We start from the raw sequence: 11,312 nt of genomic DNA, 5'->3' as shown, positions 1-11,312 counted from the left end.
CAAATCCAAATATTTCAGTTGGGCAGTTAGGTTTCTGCAAGAACCCCACCAACTAAGGCAGTTTCCTCGATGAACCCCACATCCTATGAGGTTCTTGGAAGAACCTTTTGGGGGACAGTTTCAGTTCCAAGAACCCTAAGGGTCTTCGAAGAACTTTGAGGATCTTAGAAGAACCCTTGTTGAACCCCTAATTTTTAGAGTGTGATGTTGACATTTTAATTGTGAAGAGGCTACTTTTTAGATTTATAGAAAAATCAGGGAAGGGCACAAGAAATTCGAGGGAAAACATGGAACAGATCTCTACAAATATCCTCTGTTGGAAAGCACATCGCAAGCCTGTCATTTTCCAGGAATAGATTGACGGATAGTCTACTTAAAATTACAGCTTTTGAAGAGTGGAAATTTACGCAGTGTCTATTCCTAACTGGGAGCTGTAAAAAAACGCACACATGGTAGCATTTACAAATGTTGATCATGGCAAATATTTAATAAGATCCATAATTGTATCACTTAGGCTTACTGTATTGCCAGTTCTAGATTGTTTCTGTTGGATTGTTTATTAGGGATAGGCCTTACCTACCCAATGTTTTTGTTTTGTTATTTGATTATTTCATAGTTTAGGCTAGGCTACACACAATATAGGCCGAGACTACTTTCAATGTTTAGTGTAGGCTACTTGGCCATCACTTGCCTCAAAGCAAGGTTTTGCGCTTGTTCAGTGAACGCACCATTTCTCCGAAGGGTGGCGTTTTACACCACTTTCGGCAGCCTTCCTGAAACCGCAGGTCCCTTCACCAGTCGTATCAGCAATTCAGATTGCATGCAAATCCGAAGCGTCATTCAAAAGAATCGAGTGTGAGGGGGGGGTGAAGTGTAGCGCATTCCTTGAGAGAGAATCCAGCCCTTTTCTTCTCTCCCAGCCGGCTTGCAGCGAGGCAGCTCAGGTCGCGCACGCAGCAGACTCATGAGATTTGTCTGAAATTGAGAGAGCTTTGTGGTCGGTAGGGAAGTTAGGAGAAGGCTTATTCGCCTAAATAGCGAGTATTGCTGCGAAAACAATTTGTAGCCTACTTTGTGTCGCAGAGAATTGATTTAGTCTGTTACCCGTTTTCGTGACCATGGTTTCACAACGGAGACCAACTCACTTGTACGGGTGGGCATTGATGATAGTCGCCGTTTTCTGTCAACGGTGTCACGGAAGTTGTCCGGAGAAAGACTTGGAGAAAAGGGAAGAGGAGGCGAACGTAGTTTTGACTGGTACCGTTGAAGAAATCATGAACATGGACCCAGTGCATAATACATACTCGTGCAAGGTAAGCCTGACTGTCCTGACTTGAGTGGATAGATTTATGTTGAGTGAGGTTGTCTACAAAGTAACGATAGTCTTGTCGAAAACGTTACAAAGTATTCAATGTTTCTGTTTCAGGAAGTAGGATACGTGTAAGCCTAACTCCAAAGTGACACCTGTCAAATCATAGCCTCTAACATGCCATCCCACTTTTCTTCCAAAGCCAACGGTGGCCATTTGAATCAGTGCATCGTTCTTGGTAGGCCTTCTCATACAGTAGTTGAACAAAACAAGTAATAACAATCTCAACCTTTTCAACAAAGTGTTAACTATTTATTACATATTTATAGGCTAATAAACCCCATTTGAAACATAAAATACTATATCTGTCTTCCTAAGGGAAGCTCAAGTGAACGATATATATATATTTTTTAAAACTATAGTGATGTACATAATTGAGCTATATATAAGGCGTTACATTTGTTGTTCTTCAGAAGCTTGTTTTTACAATGTATTTACAGGCATGAAGTTGTATTTGACAATTGCTTTGTCATAGAGCACGACACTAAAGATCCATATCCTATGTAGAGAGATTGGAGTAGATTAGAGGTGTCACGTTTTCAGATCGGAACCACTTTACCACCAAATGAGACCAGCCCAAATGGAAACCTGTCCCATGAATATGAAATGTCTTCTGTTGTGAATACGGTTATGGTTTAGCAGATACAGTCCAGGAAAGTATGTATTTATTCAACCATGGTACATTGATGTATACAATTTGTCCCTTTAAAGTTTTATTAAAACAAGTGTTTGGAAGAATAAGTGCTTGCATGCATATAAACATGAAATAACTGGAGTCCTGACTTAAATCTGTTTGTTAAACTACAATTGTTGTAAAATACTTTTGATATGAAATATATTTGCTTAAAGGTAGACTGCAAAATGACATCATCATAAACAACAGGGCAACTTTCCACTTGCATACCTCATATCCTAGTTATGGTGATGTCACCTTGCTCAGACTACCTTTAACTTGAAGTCACAGCCTGCATGTGAGGAGCCTCAGTAAAGAGCTAAAGAGTCTTTTTCCATGGCCTTGATAAAGGTGAGGGTATGGCGGTACCTGAAAGGCAAGACCATGGTCAACGGCGAGGTTCTTCTGGACGGCGGCAACAAGGTGATGATCGGCGGCTTCGGGGACCCTGTGATATGCGACAACCAGGTTGCCACTGGCGACACGCGCATTTTCTTTGTCAACCTGGCCCCGGAGTACATGTGGCCGGCACATAGGAACGAGCTGATGCTCAACTCCAGCCTGATGAGGATTACCCTGCGTAACCTGGAGGAGGTGGAGCACTGTGTGGACGGTAAGCTGCCATTGTGTTGTCTCCTCTCTCTTTCTCTCTCTCTCTCTCTGTCTGGTTTTCAGTCTCAACAGGACGGTATGGAATATTCAACCCCCTCTCTGTTTAGGTATCCCATATTAGGGATGCACGGACCGGTTTGAGGTTTTGCTTTACCTTACCTAATGGTATTTCAATGTTTGTTTTTTAAAAATGTGATAACTGAGTGTTGAAACTCTGAAAGTTATGGCAATCATCCGTTCTTACCGGCAGTAAGCCTTATATGCATGCAAGAGCTTCAGGTGCACACGTACTTTTGTGCCATGAATTTTGCCTGTGAGGCAGTGCGGGTGCCAAAGGCACCTTAGAAATCAACACAAAGTGCTGCTCGTAAGAACTGTTATTGAATCCATTGAAAACACAGTACATGGTCACAAACCAGGTTTCATTCCAACCTTTTAATGCGAGTAAAGTGCATGTTCAATAAAAAAATGATGGAAATTTTTCGGTAAACTTTCCAAGTATCGATAAAAACAATATGTTAGACAAGGTGGGATCTTTTTCTGTCGGTAAAATTAATTATGTGGAAAATGCCCGTGGAAAAGCTTTTATGTGCGAATATTGATATAATTACCATCATATTGAATTTAACTTGGAGTCACACGATGACATGTGTGGTTTTCCTACTATGACTCATCGGGAAAGCATGCAAATGATGAACTTCACAGGGTGGTGAAAGTGCAAGGTGATGAGGTTGATGCTCCTTTCCAATAAATATTAAGGGTCTTATTCTGGTGACATGATAATCGATGCTTGGCTGTCATTTGACAAGTAAAAATAATCTTGCTTTTTTCCATAATAATAATCTCATCATATAGGCTATATGTGCGCTCTCGCCAACAGCGTGCAGATAACGCGCTGTTGGCTAGAGTGCACATGCCAATACCAGAGTGTGCACACTCGCTATATAATGCAACATTTTTTTCGCGAGGAAACCATTTTTAGAATGTAGAATATTGGATGGAAATCTAGCTATAGAGGAGAATCATTATTCTGATGAAGGAAAAGTGACTTTTTCACAAAAATAATGTTTTACACGGTGGAAAGGATAATAAATTAGGATTTTTTTGGGGGAGTTTGATTGTTTTATACTAAGGTTGGGCGCAATCCAGATTTTCATATTGTCATACCGTCCTTTATACGTTCCAGGATTTATGGTATTACCAGCTTAGTACACAAGGGGGCGCCAAATATACTACAAAAAAGGCCATTGGGGGTCTAACAAAATTAGCACAAATAATAGCGAATTTCCATGGCGGTTGCTAGCTAAATATGCTAACGAGCGCAAAGAATGGCAATCCAGCTCATAAAGTTATACATATAGGAGCTACCGAATGCCATTTTTGGTGAGTTTGGACATTTAAAAGCGAATGTGAACCAGAGACATTGTGGAAATGAACTAAGTTTTGACACATGCTTTTCTGAAGGAAAAACAGTACTGGCACTGGAGCAGCATGTGTACATGCCTGTGAGGAGTCTGGAGTCGCTAGGGCAATAGGCTTGACTACTCAGAGAAGTTGTGAGTGTAGCAGACTGGCTAAGAAGGGAGAGGAGAAAACAAGGAATTCAAAAGATAGCAGTGGCAGATATACAGATAACTCATCCAAAGGGCTTTGACTTCTCAAACATGGCAGAAAGCTAACTCAATATGATGCCCCGTCAGCTTATTAATTCAGCCACTTACTTTGATAAGTAGCAAGTTAAGCTTAGTTGTCGTGTTAACGCATAATTCTTCATTTTTCACGCAGGAAAAAAGTTCAAAGGCTTAAGAAATATCTTGCTGCTTTTTTAAAACGAAGATCCTGAAATGCTTCTTATTGTAATTGTAATTTCAGGCACATTTTGTGGTTCAGTTGCACTTCTCCATTTGGATGAGAATTCATGAACGAGCATTCAACCTGCAGACAATGCTCTGACTGATGTGTAGCTTCTTTTTTCCTGTACTGTCCTCGGTGTAGCCTGCCTGCTTTTCTCTGCTAAAATGCTATTTTAACGTGGAGCAAAATATTAGGAAATGTTGCTGGCTACATTCTTTCCATGAAAAACATTAGAAACATAATAATAAATACCTTTATTTTTCTTTGTAAGCTCTTTTACTTGTGTGGCTGTCAGCCAAATAGCGTTGCACTTCTGTTGTCGTCCGATGAAGATGTTGACTTTCAATATTTTCTGAACAAAAATATAAATGCAACATGTAAAGTGTTCACCCCATGTTTCATACGCTGAAATAAAAGGTCCCACCCACATATGTTCTAAACACACAAAACGCTTATTTCTCTCAAATGTGCACAAATGTGTTTACATCGCTGTTAGTGAGCATTTCTCCTTTGCCAAGATAATCCATCCAACCGATAGGTGTGGCACATCAAGAAGCTGATTAAACAGCATGATCATTGCACAGGTGCACCTTGTGCTGGGGACAATAAAAGGCCAATCTAAAATGGGAAGTTTTATCACACAACACAATGTCTCAAATTCTGAGGGAGTGTGCAATTGGCATGCTGACTGCAGGAATGTCCACCAGAGCGATTGCCTTAGAATTGAATGTTAATTTCTCTACCATAAGCCGCCTCCAACGTTGTTTTTGAGAATTTGGCAGTGCATCCAACCGGCCTCATAACCGCTGACCACGTGTAATCACGCCTGCCCAGGACCTCCATATCCGGCTTCTTCACCTGCACGATCGTCTGAGACCAGATTATTTTAAGGTTAGTCTGACAGAGTAGTACAGGGCAGTCACATTGTAAAGATAGGCATCACACTCCCTGCATCACAAGTAAATGGTATCTGAAATATCATAGCTGTAGGGTTACACCCATGACTGTTTCCCAGTACTCAGACAAATGGGGACACCTGAGTCCTCTAAGCAGGTTAGTTGTCATGGTGAAGCTGCTCCGGCCCTGCTCAGGTTAATCGTCTCTCCCTAGGAGGTGGAGGTGTCCCCTTTGATATACACCTTCAGGGACAGTAACTGACCTCCCTGAGACAACCTTTCCCCGTTGTCAGGGGGACGTTTTATGAAGTCAGAAGTAAGCTCTTAAAGTCTTTTTTTTACACATAACCCAGAGCTTTGAGGTATATACTGGGGACTGCGTTTCTCACACTCTTTTAGCAGTTGACAGTTATGTTCACATCTCTGTTAATGGCAAAGCCTTAGCACCAAAAAGAGACAGCCTCGCGTTTTCTAATTTTACCTTAACAGAGGCAGGAGCAGGGGGAAGCGGACGTGGAGAAGGAATGAATAGATCAGACTTGTCTGTGCTTGAGAACATGCAATCATAAAAATAGTTTTTTGAGGAGCTTCCTGAGTTTGGGGGGAAAAAAGGAGACAAGTAATCCATTTTAGCCAGCTGCAGCTCTAGATACTGAAAAGTTCCCCAGTGCAGTGAGAGTTATTGAGAGCTGTCGCTCCTTTTGGCACTTTTTTGTGAAGAAACCATTTGTCAGGCACTATAAGAAGACCCATACCCGTGACTAATAAGTCCTAACATCTGCCGTGACTATGCCCGTCTCTGCCCTCTTTGCCAGCAAACAAGGCTTGTTGCTGTTCGGCTTCTGTTGGCGCTTGACGATGTTGGCAGCTGGTCAAAAGTTAGAATCCAAGGGCTCCATATACAGGCCTCAAAAACGGCCAAATCATTCGTGATGGCAGGTGATTCCAATGTTCGCAGGTTGTTTGCAGTGTTTGGCAGAGTTTGGCACAAATAGCATTTTATCTTTCCCGGCACGACACACTGTACTGCTGACACTTTATCTTCCCTCTTTTCTTCTTTTTCAAATTCGCTTTTCTTGTTGCGAAGAGAGGAGTTTCTTGGTTCTAGCAACTACTGTCTAGTTGCTAGATGCCTTGGGTTTGGAGAGGTTCTTAGCATGGCCAATTTAGCCGAACAACATATTTCACATAACTGGCTTAGAGGGCCAAGGAATATGCATTAGGAAATGCACTTGGTCCTGTTTCGTTTCAATGAAACCTTATGAAACTTTTCAAACTGTATTCAAGTGAATTTGCAGTGTATTTGTTTCATTGCTGTAGAATTATTTCACTCAGTCTTTATAGGACAAGGTTAAAACAAATCTAAGTGTACTGATTTTCAGGGGCATAATAGCGATCCACGTCTCTCTTGAGGTTAGACACATATCTGTATTTGGTTTTTTTTGCGGGCCATATTTCACCCAAGGGATTATTTGGCATTCCTCCATCTGATGAAGAGTGAGCTCTGAGGCTTCAGTCCAGGGCAACGTTTTAATTAAGACAGTCAAGTCGGATCACATCCTCTGTGTGCAGCCAACCACCATCCAGGAGACTGGGGATGTTAGTACCTTCAGACAAGACTCTACCTGTCGCTGTGCTCAGTGTACCCTCCACTCCTTTCTCCCCATTCTTGACATATCCACAGCTAGGAGAGACCCAGGAATGCCTGGCGGAGCTAGGCGGGGAGGCACATTGTCAAAAAGTGGAGGAAAAAGAGTCTCTGTGTAAGATGCATGGGAGGGAGGAGGAAGGATAAGTGAGGATGAAAGGGGAAGAGAGAGAGAGAGAGAGAGAGGGAGAGAGAGACCGTGAGGAAATTCTTTGTTCAGGTGTGGACTTGGAATGCTGGAGATGTGTGTTTTTCTTGGCATCTCACGGTCAGGAAGTGCGACCAATGCTCCGTGGCATAGATAGATGCCTAGAGGCATCATGTTTCGTCCTATCACTCCCCAGAGCTTTAGTGCAGAGGTACAGGCCACTTCAAAACCTCGCACGGGATCACTTGGGCAATGCTTTAATCGCACTAAGAGCAGCCTTCCCCTCAACGGAATCTTTACAAGACCTCACTAAACACCCGGCCACGGAGTTTCTAAACCCAGAGGCGCAACATCGCGAGACTTCGGGGAATTCTTGCGAAGCAGACCAAGCAGACCAGGCCGGGGTTTGGGGTTTGAGAAGCCAATGAGAGAAGTGAAACATTCTTCCTTAGTTGTTTATTTTCTCGACTTATAAAGACACAACTTAGATTCGGGGCCAATGTCTTAAGTAGTTCAACATGTTATTACTCCAACCTCGTGAAAGTGACAAACTGACACGTTTTCATTTCCGTCCAAAACAACTTTATATCAAAGGTGTGCCTTTGATTTGATGGCCTGCACATCAAACAACCGTTTAGACCTGATGACGTGTTTCTGCGCATGAGCTTAGCTAGCCAACGTCGCCAAGACATCGCCTACAAGCGTGATCAGGGATTTCTATTGGAGAAGCAGTTTCTGCCTACCTTCATACTGTGCTGTCTTTGACCCGGCACTCTAAAAACACAGCTCCACATTTGTCGCCGTTCAAAGCGAGCTGGCCCGCTCCCAACGTGTTATCTCTGTTCACACGGCTCTCAAAGGCAATTCAGAGACTAAACGAAGACCTGAAAACGGGGCAAATGCACCACTTCTGACTGGGACACACATCCCCTTCACACTGTTGACGTTTACCTTGCAGAAGCGGAGAAGCGAAGCCTACATCTTCCTCTCCCTATGTTTGCACCTCGAGCGACAACTATTCAGTGAAATGTTAGCATATTCAATTGTTCCCCGCGCACCGAGTTGTCAGATAATGTGTCAAAATCAAGCAGAGCCATTTGCATGGCTTTGGAAAAACACAATGAGACTGCTGTCTGAAATTGTATGGAGGGATACAAGATTTAACCGAATGCCTGAGGGCTTCATTTTCTGAGGATTGAGAAAATGTGAATTGTTACTGTTTGTTGTCATTTGTTTTTTTCTCTCCCTCTGCTGTGTTACTGACAGAGGGGAGAGAGAGGGATGAGAGAGAGAGAGCGAAACCGTGAGGGGAAAGGACATGGACGGAGGGGAGGGGAGGGAGAGGAAGCCCACTTGATGGAGAGGTGTTGAGCGTACAGGGAGATGCTATCTGTCCCAGTCTGTTCATCAGCTGCTTTTGTTTCAACTTCACTTGATGCCAGTAATGTCATTCCTTCAAGGCTCTGTCAGAGGAGAACAACAAAGGGCTGTTTCTTCTTCTTTTTTTCTTTTCTTGTTCCATCCTCTTCTCGCTCTCTCAAGGAGGTGACATGCCAGTCAATGGCCACACGGGTGATGCTGTGATGCTGCTTCTAGTCATTGTGACGTTCCGTCCACCCGTACTAATATAAGTGCTCTGCTCAGTTAAATATCTGCTAGGCGTCTGCCCGGAATTGTCGGTGGATCCCTAGTTCTCTATTGTCAGTGTGTAGTCGCGTAAAGCTTGTCTGATATGTGTATGGCGTTAAGGGCTGAGCAGTACGGGGTTAGTTTGCTAAGCCTGGACTGCGATGGGGTTCCTGATTTGCCGGCAGGTGGTCTGACTTAATGACGGGCCTGTAGACAGTCCTGTGGAATGCTCCTCTGGGTGGGATGTGGGATGACTGTTTAAGGTCTCTACATCTCATTCTCCCTACCTTCACCCCCCTTAGCATTCCTTCAGCAAGCCCCCCACTAGATCTGCTAAGGTAATGAATAACTGATATGAAATTGAGGGGTTGAACATCTCTTTGTTTGTTAATTTGGTCTTTACAAGGAGCAAGCATTTGTGATTTTCACATGCAGGGCTCATCTTTACTAAATGAAGTTAAGTTGGATCCCTGTTGAGTGAGTCCCAATTTTAAAGGACAATGCCAGTCTTGTCGCATCTAGTGCCAGATTTGTTTATTTTGAGATGGTCTGGATTATTTTGTCTGTGAGGTCAGTTCTTAGCTACGGTTAATCAGTGACTCTCAGGAATGCTTGCCCCATTTCTAATTCAGTGTTAATAGAAAACAAATAGTTAACAATACCAGAGTAGACCACCAATCACCACTTTTCTTCCTTATTCTGCACAGATTAGAAGCCCTGTTTTATGTCATGATAGCTATGTAGGTTTTATCTATGTCCCAAAGAGGAGGCGTAGGGGGCAGTTGACAAACCGAAAGAAGTGTGAGAGAGTAGTCCTAGAACCAGACAGTCCCACCCAGAAGACTGAGAGAGCAGTGAGGTCTTGTGGTCTTGTGCCTTCCTTTATCCCAATCTACTGGCCATACAAGCTCCCCTTTGTGTTCAGAGAGTCATGGGAAGTCATGTACCCCAGCAGGGTGACTCGAAAGATTGGACTTTTCTCAGGATACTTCGATGTCTGTGGGTTTGCGTCCCTGGGTGTGTGCGCCTGTGCGTGTCTGTATGTGCATATAACAGTGTTGTAGTACTCGAGACCGGACTTTTGTACTTGGTCTTGACTTGGTCTCGGAGAGTGAGGTCTCGTCATTTCTTCCCGAAGCCAGCGGAGTAAAAAAACTCAATCATCAGCTTCTATTCAGTCAGCGTATATAAACGCCTCTCCAGCCAAATATATACTCTCCTTTCTTGAAACATTAATATCTGGATGTCATAAGGTGAATGCACCAATTTGTAAGTCGCTCTGGATAAGAGCATCTGCTAAATGACTTAAATGTAAATGTTAAATCTTAACAGCCTTTATGTCTATTATAGACAGGTTAGTACAGTGGTGAACCTATAGGCCTTCAGTGGTGAACCTATAGGCCTTCAGTGGTGAACCAATAGGCCTTCAGTGGTGAACCTATAGGCCTTCAGTGGTGAACCTATAGGCCTTCAGTGGTGAACCTATAGGCCTTCAGTGGTGAACCTATAGGCCTTCAGTGGTGAACCTATAGGTCTTCAGTGGTGAACCTATAGGTCTTCAGTGGTGAACCTATAGGTCTTCAGTGGTGAACCTATAGGCCTTCAGTGGTGAACCTATAGGCCTTCAGTGGTGAACCTATAGGCCTTCAGTGGTGAACCTATAGGCCTTCAGTGGTGAACCTATAGGCCTTCAGTGGTGAACCTATAGGTCTTCAGTGGTGAACCTATAGGCCTTCAGTGGTGAACCTATAGGCCTTCAGTGGTGAACCTATAGGTCTTCAGTGGTGAACCTATAGGTCTTCACTGGTGAACCTATAGGCCTTCAGTGGTGAACCTATAGGTCTTCACTGGTGAACCTATAGGCCTTCAGTGGTGAACCTATAGGTCTTCAGTGGTGAACCTATAGGCCTTCAGTGGTGAACCTATAGGTCTTCAGTGGTGAACCTATAGGTCTTCAGTGGTGAACCTATAGGCCTTCAGTGGCGAACCTATAGGTCTTCAGTGGTGAACCTATAGGCCTTCAGTTTGTGACAGATTAGTACAGTGGTGAACCTATAGGTCTTCAGTGTGACAGGTTAGTAGAGTGGTGAACCTATAGGTCTTCAGTGTGTGACAGGTTAGTAGAGTGGTGAACCTATAGGTCTTCAGTGTGTGACAGGTTAGTACAGTGGTGAACCTATAGGTCTTCAGTGTGACAGGTTAGTAGAGTGGTGAACCTATTGGTCTTCAGTGTGACAGGTTAGTAGAGTGGTGAACCTGTAGGTCTTCAGTGTGACAGGTTAGTAGAGTGGTGAACCTGTAGGTCTTCAGTGTGACAGGTTAGTACAGTGGTGAACCTATAGGTCTTCAGTGTGACAGGTTAGTACAGTGGTGAACCTATTGGTCTTCAGTGTGACAGGTTAGTAGAGTGGTGAACCTATTGGTCTTCAGTGTGTGACATGTTAGTACAGTGGTGAACCTATAGGTCTTCAGTGTGACAGGTT

The 11,312-nt window shown here is 43.5% G+C and overlaps 1 protein-coding gene across 1 annotated transcript in view; it reads left to right on the top strand.

The window, feature by feature from the left end:
• Positions 1-858: 858 nt before the first annotated feature.
• Positions 859-11,312, top strand: part of LOC118360591 (agrin-like) — a 285,805-nt gene continuing 275,351 nt past the window's right edge. Inside the window, 2 exon segments of the mRNA XM_052482905.1 lie at positions 859-1,313; positions 2,394-2,655. Of these exon segments, the coding sequence (XP_052338865.1) occupies positions 1,164-1,313; positions 2,394-2,655 (412 nt within the window). The 5' untranslated portion in view covers positions 859-1,163.

This window comes from Oncorhynchus keta, chromosome 28 (assembly GCF_023373465.1).
Source record: "Oncorhynchus keta strain PuntledgeMale-10-30-2019 chromosome 28, Oket_V2, whole genome shotgun sequence".
NCBI lineage: Eukaryota > Metazoa > Chordata > Actinopteri > Salmoniformes > Salmonidae > Oncorhynchus > Oncorhynchus keta.
The sequence above is the reverse complement of the archived record's forward strand: the minus strand, read 5'-3'. Positions and strand labels throughout refer to the sequence as shown.